Source organism: Cyprinodon variegatus, unplaced genomic scaffold, assembly GCF_000732505.1.
Source record: "Cyprinodon variegatus isolate N-32 unplaced genomic scaffold, C_variegatus-1.0 Scaffold4, whole genome shotgun sequence".
Taxonomy (NCBI): Eukaryota; Metazoa; Chordata; class Actinopteri; order Cyprinodontiformes; family Cyprinodontidae; genus Cyprinodon; species Cyprinodon variegatus.
Window position 1 is genome coordinate 545,109 of NW_015150457.1, and position 12,234 is coordinate 557,342.

The 12,234-nt window shown below is 34.9% G+C and overlaps 1 protein-coding gene across 1 annotated transcript in view; it reads left to right on the forward strand.

The window, feature by feature from the left end:
* The first annotated feature begins 4,631 nt into the window (after positions 1 to 4,631).
* LOC107082969 (chromosome unknown open reading frame, human C3orf33) overlaps positions 4,632 to 12,234 on the forward strand; it is an 11,998-nt gene continuing 4,395 nt past the window's right edge. The window contains exons 1-4 of the mRNA XM_015371873.1: positions 4,632 to 4,798; positions 5,091 to 5,150; positions 7,954 to 8,113; positions 10,598 to 10,758. Of these exons, the coding sequence (XP_015227359.1) occupies positions 4,664 to 4,798; positions 5,091 to 5,150; positions 7,954 to 8,113; positions 10,598 to 10,758 (516 nt within the window). The 5' untranslated portion in view covers positions 4,632 to 4,663. The remainder of the gene's footprint in view (positions 4,799 to 5,090; positions 5,151 to 7,953; positions 8,114 to 10,597; positions 10,759 to 12,234) is intronic.

A 12,234-nucleotide genomic window follows, 5' to 3' on the forward strand; every position in this document is an offset into this window, starting at 1 on the left:
TGTAAATACATAAGCTACATTGAATTTCACAGAACACAGCAGGTGCAGAAACTTATTCACGTCCTATGACATTTCTAAAAAGATGAAATCCTTTATATTAAGGCTGATAAAAACATAAAGACCGTACCGATATCTGATAGAAGCATACAACAGATGAGAATAGTGGCTATCAAAACTCAGCATTTTCAGTAAAAATCTAATAAAATTTTTTAGGGAAGATTTGTTTTCAAAATACAGCAGTTAATGTTAAGTAGGCTAAATGGTTTCTAATATGTGATCAGATAAATGTTTACCTAACTCATTAGATAAGCAGAGAAAGGCTGTTAACTTTACTTATTTGCCATATGAGTGGTTGCAGTTTGCTTTGATGATTTTGAAGATAATTGAAGTTATGTATCTTATAATATTGCCACAGAAATCCATCTTCTTGTTACAAAATAGTAAATTCTGGCTCATAGATTTCTGACTGTTTTTTTAATTAGTGCTCTTGGGGGTCCCTGCATAAAGGGGTCCACTAAGCAGCCTCAAACTTATTCATTGGACCATTTAAGATCAAATCAACCTTTAAATGAGCCATATAAAAAACCTTTCAAATAACTGTTACACTGATTAAGAGCAAGTTTAATTTAAAGATTAAGTTTAAAGTTAATAAACTAAGTTTAAATTTGATAAACTAACAAAACCATAATGCTTTGAATTTTTTTTTCTGTTTTGTTTTAATTACAGAGAAGTGATCTATTATCTTACAATTGTAGTTTTTATAGTTTTTATGGGGTTTGCAGCTGGAGAAAAAACTTTACTTAATGAGACAACGTCCAAAGCAGTGCATTTGTGTTGCTGACTCCTGTATTAGTAGTCTTCAACATGCTCTTTTCCCGTATTAAACTAAACAATACTAGGACAATATGTGGCTGCTTTTTATTACTTTACCATTTTTATTGAATGGGGTAACGTTTTATTTGAGGTGCTTCTCAGGTGATTCCAAACATTTTTGTTAGATGAAGTTCTAAACCTTGATTGGCCATTCCATTTTTATTGTTCTCCCATGAAGTCTGTATTGTATTGATTTGATTTATATTTTGGCTTCACCTCCTAGCAGACACCTAAGGGCCCCTGGGGCTAAACTGGAAGAAAGCTTCTCATGACTTAATTCACCTGGACAAAAAAACTAGTTTCAATCTGAGAAAAGCAATAGCACATCATAATACTGCCACAAACACTGTTCATGCCATGTATGGGGTTACTTTTTGTGATATGCTGATGTCTTAATCCATGCATTATGCCATTGTTACTAAAATATTAGGCTTGATTTCTTGAGACAGTAATACATTATCCCTCATCTTTGAATAGTTCTCATACCACCCTACTCCTTGGTCCAGACACATGATTTTTTTTGACAACACTTATAGAGGTATTTAGCTCCTTTACCAGCCCCCCTCCAAAGCCAAGGGCTTTTCAAAGGTCGGATAGCGGTTCTGTAAACCTTGATAATTTCAGTTTCCGGGGTCTTTGGTTTGTTAGAAATTTCTAGAACTGCTTCCTAGATGTTGTTGACCACTTGGCAGCCTCTCTGAACAGTTTAAATCTATGTTAATCAGCTAATAGTGTATTTTGTCTACGGCTGCAACTAAAAATTATTTTACAAATCGATTAATCTGTTGATTATTTTTATGATTAATCGATTTATTATCGGATAGCAAAAGGTTCCTTAAAGATTTTTTACAAAATTAAATCAGGGGAAGCACGAACTTTTTCACTTGCGGACATCTGGATGGAGCATATTGACAGTTGAAAACATTTTTTTTTTATCTTAAATTCAAATGATCTTTAGATCATTTTGACAACTTTGATATAATTACTGCTCTAAGTGGGTTACTCTGTCAACCAAAGTTGTGTTTTAGAGTCTCTATACTGCAGTTAAAGATTAATCGATTAATAAATTAGTTGACGATTATTTCCATAATTGATTATTCATGTTTAATCTGATTGTTTTAGCCTTCATTTTTGTCCCATATTTGCTTCTGCAAATTGTCACTGCCTTCATCGTGCCTTGGTATATTAAAGTAAGCCAACACTTTTTGTAACAGATTTTGGTTTGAAGTAAACTTAAATTTTTCCCACATGGTTCTATAGAAATAAGTTAAATTAAAGTTTTGGAACAGCCAGTTCAGAGGCCTGGCTTGAATCTGACAGAGAATGTATCGAAGGAGCTAAAGATTAGGTGGCAGCAAGGATGCTTTGCCACCTCAAAGACTTGGAGCTAGCCACCATGAAATCATTAAAATATCAGAAAAAAAGATGCAGAACACTGGGCCGCAGTTGTGAAGAGTTTGATTTCTGCAAGGCTGCAAAGCTTTTCAACACAGAGAGATAGAAATATGATTGACATGCAAATTTTACATAAATATTTAATAAAAAAAAACTTTTGATTAATACTTTTGATTCATTATTTAATTGACCATTGATTAATGTGTATCAGATCATAAACAACACAACGGTATAAATACATTTGGAGGGGTATAGATAATTTAATGCTGAACTGAAGAGCTCCTTCAGTGACAGACTGCTGCACCCTAAATGCACGGAGCGTTATCACAGATCCTTCCTCCCAGCAGCTATAAGACTTTATAACCATTACTGCTCCCAACAACCTTAATAAGTTGCTACATTCATGCTGATTTTTGCACATTTTATGTCTTAGTCAGTTAAATAAAGTGCTGTCATTTTGCACATATATGGTGTTGCTGCTACTTTTTCCACATATCCATTACTTTAAAAATGCCCACAACCGTTTATTATTTATTCTCTAGATGCACAGTATTTAAATTGCAAAAACACTGTACAGTACAATAATTTTATGTTTATTTTCTTATCTATGTCACTTATTCTTTTATTTTACATACTTTTTTAAGGTCTACATTTGTGTGACCACTTTTGCTATATTCTTTTGCTGCTGTGGTAACACCTCAATTTCCACATTGTGGGACAATAAAGAGATTTTCTATTCATTAGCTTGACATTCTGTAATGAAATACTTTTTTTTCCCTCCTGAGTGATACCCATGTGCTATGGGGAAATCTGGACTCCCAAGTAAGATCTCTGCAAATATAGCTGAAGTATACAGTGGAGGAATGTAAGTAGCATGTATTTATGGTTGAGTCAAACTTGTTATAAGTGATGGGGGGCATGAATGCAAGAACACAAAGCTTCTGAAGAGGCTTTTTAAATCCTTTATACACGAGCATGCCCATCCATACATACCACTGGAATTTGGTTCCAGGTATTCATGGATACACACTAATGCTAAATAATAAGCTGTAGCTACAGCTATAAACCACGCTGAATAATAATAATAATGTAATCATCTTAGGTTTTGCCTTCCACACACATGGATATAAGGGATATCTGCTGCTCTTGAACCTTTTCTTCCATGTTTACATTGGTTGTCTGTTGTCTTCTTTTTGCCATTATGTTCTCTATTTGGCATTCCTCTCATGAGGAGTTACCATATATTCTCTCTGTCTCTATTTTTGCTGTTTTGTTTTATTTTCTCTTTTCATGATCCAATTCCTGTCTCTATCTCTTCCTCTCTCATCTTAGTTCGCATTCCCTCTTTCTTTCTCACCTCCTTTTCAGTCTCTGTGTTTGTTATATACAATTTTAGTCCCAAAATAATTTTCAATTAAGTTTCATATACAAGAACAAAGCGAAACGTTATGGCAACAGTCCTAATGGTCTGCTTGTCAAAGCAAATTGTTGGGCTATCATCTAACTCTGGGACATATATTCTAAGAGCCATATTGACAACACAGGTCTCAGACACACACAGAAAGAAAAACACAACGCTGCATATTTATCCAGTAAGGCTATCGCAGCTTAAATATTTGTATTAATATTTAAACTTGTATTAAGTGTATTAACAATATGATAGCCTATAATTATACATGTGTATACTGCTCAGAGCCACCCTCTACTGTGTCATGATCTGTCTCTTGCTTAGGAGGTTGCTTAGTCTTTGCATTTGGTAGACATGTTATTTATTTTATTAATTCGGTCATTCATTAAAAGAAAACAACATAAAGAAAAACTGTGCAGGCAACATCAAATGAAAGAAAAGGAGCAGAAAGAAGTAAAAAAAAAGATATTTGCCTCCATTTTCAATAAATTATTCAACTCAGATAATTATGTATATATATATATATATATATATATATATATATATATATATATATATATATATATATATATATATATATAAAAAAGACTATGTTCATCAATACACAGAAAACGAGGAACAGCAACAAAAAAAATAGACAAACTACATCAGCTTATCCTCTGTCATATCGACTCATCGAAATAACTAATTTTCAGCTTGCTTTAACTCACTTATAAGTTTATTCTACAAATCAAAACCCTTAATAGAAATACATCTTTCCATCATGTCAAAAAAACATTAGAAAATACAATTCAACACACAAAGATAACTGAAGTTACTAAATTCTGATTTTTTTGTATTTTTTTTTCTAATATAAACTTGATAAGTTCAAGCGCGCGCCTGTCTTTCCCCATTACACCACAAGGGGGAGCCTCCAAGCCAGCCCTCTGTCTGCATGAACCTCCCATGAAGGCGGGGCCTGCGGCTCATCCAGAAAATGTCAACAACATGCCGGAGTCCTGGGAAACAGAAACCGAGGAGAGAGGGAGGGACATCCAACAAAGAGACCCAGAAAACCAGAAGTCTCGTAACGTCGTGTCATTTATCTCCCAGTTAGCAGACGATCACCTGACTCTTGTGCGGGTAGGACGCTTCGTTTCGCTTTGTTTGGACGCAGTGGTATAGAGAAGTGGGTTGGCGATTTTATGACACAATTTACATTTAAAAGGGAAGTAATGCAACTTTGAAGGTTTCCCGTAAATAAATAAAAACGTCAAACACTCCCCCTGTGCATTGTGGTGTCAGTGTTCACACCCCATCACCAGCAGCTGTCACGACTACTGTCATTGTCAAATAACAGGCTCTACTAGGTGTGATATTTCTCCCCACCTGTCACCTCTAAACACTCCTCACGGATCTCTTCTGTCTCACACAGAACATCAGCACTGGACTGGCTGTTACTGGTGTGATTGTCCTGGCAAAAAGCATCAGAGTGGTAAGGTTTAGGCTCAAACTGCTGTTCAATGTGGTCTGAATCACAAGTTAAGGTCAAGAAACCCAAACATCACTTCAATTGTGGCGAAAAAAAAAAAAAAAGGTATGACACGTTGCAGATGCCCTCCAAAAGTATTCACACTGGTTGTATAATTTTGACACATTAGAAAGTGTCAGGGTTTGGTTAAGCTTAGGCAGGGAGGCAGAGGTGAGTTTCTCGAAAGTTTAATTGAATGTTTATAAAAAATTCAGGCAGGAATCCAAAAGTCCAACATGAAAAATGTAAAACAAACCAGAACCATGGAGACATCAGGGGAAAACAATCATGAGGAGCCAGGGTAATACGAGGAACCAGCACTGAGGAACTGCAGAAGGAGAGTATTTATGGAGCCTGAACAAAGAAGACTAACGAGCAGATTGGGGGCAGGTGTGAAGAGAGGAGTCTAGAAAGGAGCTATAGGACAAAGAAGACCAACACAAGAGTGCAACAAATAAAAACCTAAGAACTCAAATATATCCAGAAAACACAACAAAATAGGAATTAAACCAATAAAACTTGAAAATATGGAGCAAAGTAAAACTGAATACGCAAAAGAAAACAACAGAACAAAAACCATGACAGACAGGTCAATTAATTCTAATTGTGCAGCACAAAATTGTCCATTAGTGTTAAGATTATATGGTCTCAAAATGCTGTTTGCAAATAAAATTGATCCAAGTTGTGGCNCAAAATAGGAATTAAACCAATAAAACTTGAAAATATGGAGCAAAGTAAAACTGAATACGCAAAAGAAAACAACAGAACAAAAACCATGACAGACAGGTCAATTAATTCTAATTGTGCAGCACAAAGTTGTCCATTAGTGTTAAGATTATATGGTCTCAAAATGCTGTTTGCAAATAAAATTGATCCAAGTTGTGGCATACTCAAAAATAGAGTATCGCCAGAGGCGTAGCAAGAAATTTTTTTTAAGGGTGGCCGGGCATTAGCTAATGTACACTGAGGGTTGGCCAAAAGTAGATAGGAACCAGAACCTCAGGGTCAGTCTACACTCTTCCAACAGGAAAATCAATAATAAATAAATCTAAATAAAGAAAAACTATACTTTCCTACAGCCTTTGCTAACAAATAGACAAGTATATTCAAACATCCGTGCTTTCTAGATAAAAGGTATAGTGGATAAAATTCTTTCAGGTTTTGAGTGAACATCTTTTTCATTGTCATTACTTACCTTCTTTTATCAGTAATCATTCTGCATAAAATTGATATTTACAAGTACTAACATCTATATATTGATTATTTAATAAGTTTGTATTAAAATAGTTATTTATCAATGATTTCACTGAAGATTCCTAGATGACTTGCAGAGACAAATTATTTTCTCTTCAACTCATAAAAGACAAAATCTAGTTCTGAAAAGAGCATCAATTCTGTACCTATCATCTTTAATGATAGTATATAGATGTAAATAATTAATAATAAGTGTTTTTGTTGTCAAGTAATTGTAATATATGTAAAATTAAAATGTTTTGAATATTCCACTTGAGAGTATTACTGCTGCCACCATCTGTATTAGAGGGAAATAAAGGGTACGGGTGGCCACAGGGGTGGCCAATGATTGGCTAAGGGTGGCCATGGCCACCCCTGGCCCCCCATCTCGCTCCGCCCCTGAGTATTGCAAAACTACAAACTCAATGAAATGGCTTTCAACTAAATTATCTATGCTAGGCAGTGGCGGAGCGAGATGGAGGGCCAAGGGTGGACATGGCCACCCTTAGCCAATCTCTGGCCATCCCTACTAGGGTTTCCCATTTTGACATACTTCACCAGCAGTTCCTTTTTAAAAGTAGTGAAATTTTCTAATTCAGCATTTTAATTCTTCCTGTATTAACAGTAAACTGACAAAAAATATGGTAATTAATTACTCCCATCAGTAAAGTAAAATACAAAATTATAAATACAAAATTCATGCTCTTTTAAAAGCTAGTTTTTGTTTTATGGGAAAGAGAAAGTTATGTCTCTGCAAGTCATCTAGGAGTCTTCCATGTCATTACAGATAGATAATTACATGATAAATAGATAATAACAAATATTGCTAAAATTATATTGGAACGTTTTTTTTTTCCAGAAATGTAGGTAATAAATTACAGTATGTTTCCGCCCGAACTCAATGCTGGAAGATTGTCCAGTATACCTTTAATTTAGACAGCATGGATGTGTAAATATAGAATTTACACATTTATATATATATTCATTAGTAAAGGCTTAAGAAAATACAGATGTTTTGCCCATTAATTTTCTTAATGGAAAGTGTAGAGTGACCCTGAATTTCTGCCGGCTATCCGCTTTCAGCCACCCCTCAGTGCACATTGGTACCTATCTGGCCACCCTTATGAAAAGATTTCTGGCTTTGCCTCGGAAAGAAGGAGGCACAAGGTTTAAGATTGAACTTCGGGGTTAGATCTAAAAAAATGTGGAGGAAAATTTAGAATGTCACCAGGCTTTGAATGTACCTACATGGGGCAGCATCAAACTATACTGAGGATTTACTTCATTCAGGTTTAGGTTAACCTTCCAACAGGACAGTGACCCTAAAGTCGCAGCTAGACAAACAAAGAAATGGCTCATATTAAATGATATTATTTCTTTGAATAGCCCAATCAAAGTCTAGATCTAACTCTTATCGTTAAGCCGTCACAAATCCAGACAAAAATGTAAAAAAGTTAATTTTTGCAACACCCTGTTTAAAGTAATCCAGGTATTCCTTAAAATATTGTTGCTCACTCTTGTTCCATCTCTTCAGATCACAAAATTTCAAGCTGCATCTGAGATCCCTTCCCGTTTCATTGAGAGGAACGTCAGCCTTCGAGGGAAAGTTCATTCCGTCACTGAAAGAGGAATTGAAGTCGAGCACATCCCAATTTATCTGCCAGTCATCTCTCCATTACTGTCAAAGCAGCAGGGTAATGTTGGGGTAATCAGATTTTCTACATATTTCATAAATTTGCTCAGGTATGCCTTGACAACTAGGGACAGATGTCCTTACTCCAAAAACAAACAGATAAACCAGTTAAAAAGGTATGTTATAACTTATTAATGTTCACAAAAATATATTGAACTTACAGTTATGCACAGGATTATTCTAACCTTTACCAGAAAGGAAACAAACATTTTAGACATAATTTTGCTCTAAAATTAAGAAAAAGGGAGTCTTATAAAAAAAGAATACTTTTGTTTTGTAAATATTTCTAAAAATAATAAAAAATAGGAGTTAGAACTATTGACAGTTAATAAAGGATAACACATTGATTAGTAACTAGATAAAAATAAGTTAGATAAATTGCAGGTAATAAGATCTAAATACGAAAAAGATTAGTTAATACTTTATTACTTTCTTTTTGCACTATTAAAACCTGAAGAGCACAGGCCTAGGAGAGCTACTACGATATAATATCTCAGATAAATTAGATGGATTACACTTTTGTGTTTTAAAAACTAAAAGTGTTTTCAAATTATTCTAAAATAGAATGATTGGTAAATCAGGACTAGGGCTGGACAAGTAACTGGATTTGCAATATAGTCGCAGAGTACTTAATTTTTGGCCTTGTTCCATTTAATGATAGCTGTCACAAACCTTTTCACTCTGGTCCTTTAGGTGGCGGTAATATACTCCAATTAGGTTTTCTGCTATACATAAGAAAAAAGATTTGCAGCTTGTGCACAGATGCATACATTTAAGCTTAAAGTAAACATATTTTCATTCACCAGTCCTGTGACATTGACTCTGGAACAAATAACAGTCAAGTCAAACATATATATGCTTGTGGTTAGGGTAGAGGGAAGCTGGAATAAAATAGCATTTTTGATTAAACAAATCAAACAACCCTTATCAGGGCTTCAAAATAAAACCTCAAACCCATCAAGTTTCTTTTCTTAACCGGGCGGAAACACAATTTGTTAAATAGACTCTGTGTATGCACCTTGATGCTTTATCTCTCTGGTTCTTTTTCCTGAAAAGAGATCATTCGGGACAAACTCTTTAAATAACACTTCATAACTTATATGTATTAAATAACAGAATCTGATAGAAATTGTAATCTTACTCAGATCAGAGAAATTGCTTAGCATGTACAGAAGGCAGCTGCTCACCTCCGGGCTCACCTCTCAGGAAGTGGCAACATTAACAGTTAAAAAGGCATTTTATACATCTCCAGTCTGCCACATCATCTTATTTTACATCATACATGTTAGCAGATGAATAGACATCCATGGCTCCAGCCTTATCAAAATATTACACTTCGCTCTTAGCTGTACCGCTCTCATTCCATTTCCAAATCTTTGCCACGTACAGAATGAAGATTGTAACTGTATATCCAGACAGAGAAACTGTCTTAATTAGATTAAAACTTAAGTTCTGACACGTAACAGGCAGCCAATACGAAGTTGTAATAAACTTACACATCTTCAATGATAATTATCCGAACATCTGTTTGTGCGTCTTTTATCTTGTTAGTTGAAATATCATTGTGTCATTTTTAGACTTTGCTGTCAGATTCGGACTCGTATTGGAAGTTCATTAGATTAACATTGATGACCTATTGGACAACATAGTTTTATTATCATTAACTGTCTCATCTAGAATTTATTTTGCAGAAGATACCTGCCTTTGGTACAATATGCATCTGAACTTCACATTCTTTCACATTACAATCACAAGTTCAATGTGCAGAGTGCAAAGTGTTTTGTTTTTTCTTTGTCTTTCATCTGTCCTCATTTTCCTAAAGTAATAATCTGTAGAGCCTAGATGTGTTGGAAGATGAGGCCCCACCCCACTGCCAATATTTGGTTGCCGTTAACAAGGCTTTCTTCTTGTTTTTAGCTTATTCCATTCCTCCATTCCCACGCTGCCACCACCATGTTTTAGAGTGGGGATGATTGGGGTATGTTTGGGGTTTGTTCTGCCACACACATTTTTTTTATGATGGGGAAAAACTTCAGCTTCCATCTCATGTAATGAGAAAACCTTTTTTTAGACACAGGCTTTCTCCCACATGGTATAGGGTTAGAGGGTTCCTAGGAGGAATTTTTGTTTTTACTAAACTAAAAGTGTATCCTAACTGGACATCAAACAAGTGGAAGAAAACCACACGTACTACATTTCCTTATCTGCCCTCCTCAAACATTCTACAGTACTGATACATTTGCCAGAAAATAAAAAAAAACTTTCTGTATACAGCAGGATTTTATTAGGCTCCTGAACTCTATAGTTTATAAGTTTATTTAGTTTCCACAGTTTTCAGCTCTATTCTCAATGTGAAACTAAAGTGTATATGAATGAATCAGATCGTGCATTTAAGGATAAAAAAAAAAAAAATTAACAGCTTAGCTTTAATGAGTTATTCACTGTCATATGGGTCTTAGGTAATCTTTTTCTGTTCCCTGTTTAGATGTGTCGACATCTCGGCTGTGGGTGCATCTGGCTGGAGTCGAGCTAACACCGGAAGGAAAGATCTGGCTGCAGAAGAACCTGGTTCCTCCTCAAACTGTTTGGCTAAAGCTTATCAGCCGACAGGACAGCACTCTGCACTGTTTGGTGTCCCAGAGCAGGGTGAGACATTGCATCATTCGAGTAGATGGAAAACAAAAGAAAAATGTGATAGTTGGGTTATTTTTCAAAATCAAATACAGCCCTCCATATTTAGAGAGGTGTAAAATCTTAAAAACACGGTTGTTTTTTTCAGCAATAAAACAACGTGACCTTAACTTGACTGATTACATTTTATCAGAGGGAATAAAAAATACAAAATAAAAAGTGGATTTCTACAAAATTACTAATCCCATCTGTATTGGCACCATGACCTAAAAAAAACATTAAAGAAAATGTATATCAACACGCAACTTTAAGCCTGTTAAACTTGGGTGGTATCCATCTGATTAGTTTAGATACAGAGAGAGTTAGAAAAGAATAGAATACAACAGAACTTTAGTAATCTGATAATGGAGAAATTCACTTGTGATATCACAGAAGGTGCATAAATGACGAAAAGAGGCACACAGTATATACAATGCAACCAGATACATACAGTGGATGGTGAAAAATAAAAATAAAGGAGAGATGTAATGTGACTTATGTATAGAGTATCTTATGTACAGTAAAGTGGTGGCAGGTAAAGTACAGTTTCTGCTTTGTTTAATAGATAAACAGTATAAGTTATTGTAGTGTTATTACACCAGGTTATAGTGCAGTGGCATTGTAAAGTCTGATGGCAGCAGTGATGAATGACCTGTGGGGATCTGTACTAGTTTTGCCTTTGAGTTGAATTATAAGGCAACACAAGGTACACTTACAAAGGCTTCACACGTAGTCTAACTTCATATGATTTCACTTTTATATGGTTGGAAATATTATGCAGCTTGTAAAAGCTTTTAACCTGATCATGTTTGTGGTGAATGGGTTAATGTGTTGGAGGAGATATACTTACAAGGGGGTGAAGACCTCTAAAGGCTAGGCAGTGGCACTCAGACAACCATGAGGAATGCAAGAAATAACTGTGACAACTGCATGCAGACGGACCAGTTTTAAAATAACAGAGCATCTGTCGGAAATTGAAACAGGTCACTTTCAATTTTCTGTGAGCTTGATGAACTCCTTGTTTAAGTCTGAGCTCTAAATTGTTAAAGCAAACAACACCTAGATGGTAGGTATGATTACTTTGTACACTGAAAAAACAGCAACTCATAAGATTTACTTAAGGAATATATTGTAAATATTTACAAGCAAATGATTTAAGTAAAATTTAATGCTGCAATATAAAGTAACTCTCACTTGCCAGTATCGAGTGAATTTTACTTTCCAATAGACCAGAAGACATTTTCTTAATTACATCCAAGTCGTAAAGGAGATTTATTTAAACAAATTATGTAAAGTGCACATGTTTTTCATAGACATTCACTCAACATTTGAAGTAAATCTTATATCCCTGTAGTGTTTGCTGTTATGAAGTTATTAAGTAGATAATTTTTTTTTTTTGCTTGTCAAATTTATTTACTTTGTTGCATTATGTTACATTGCTCACTAATATTA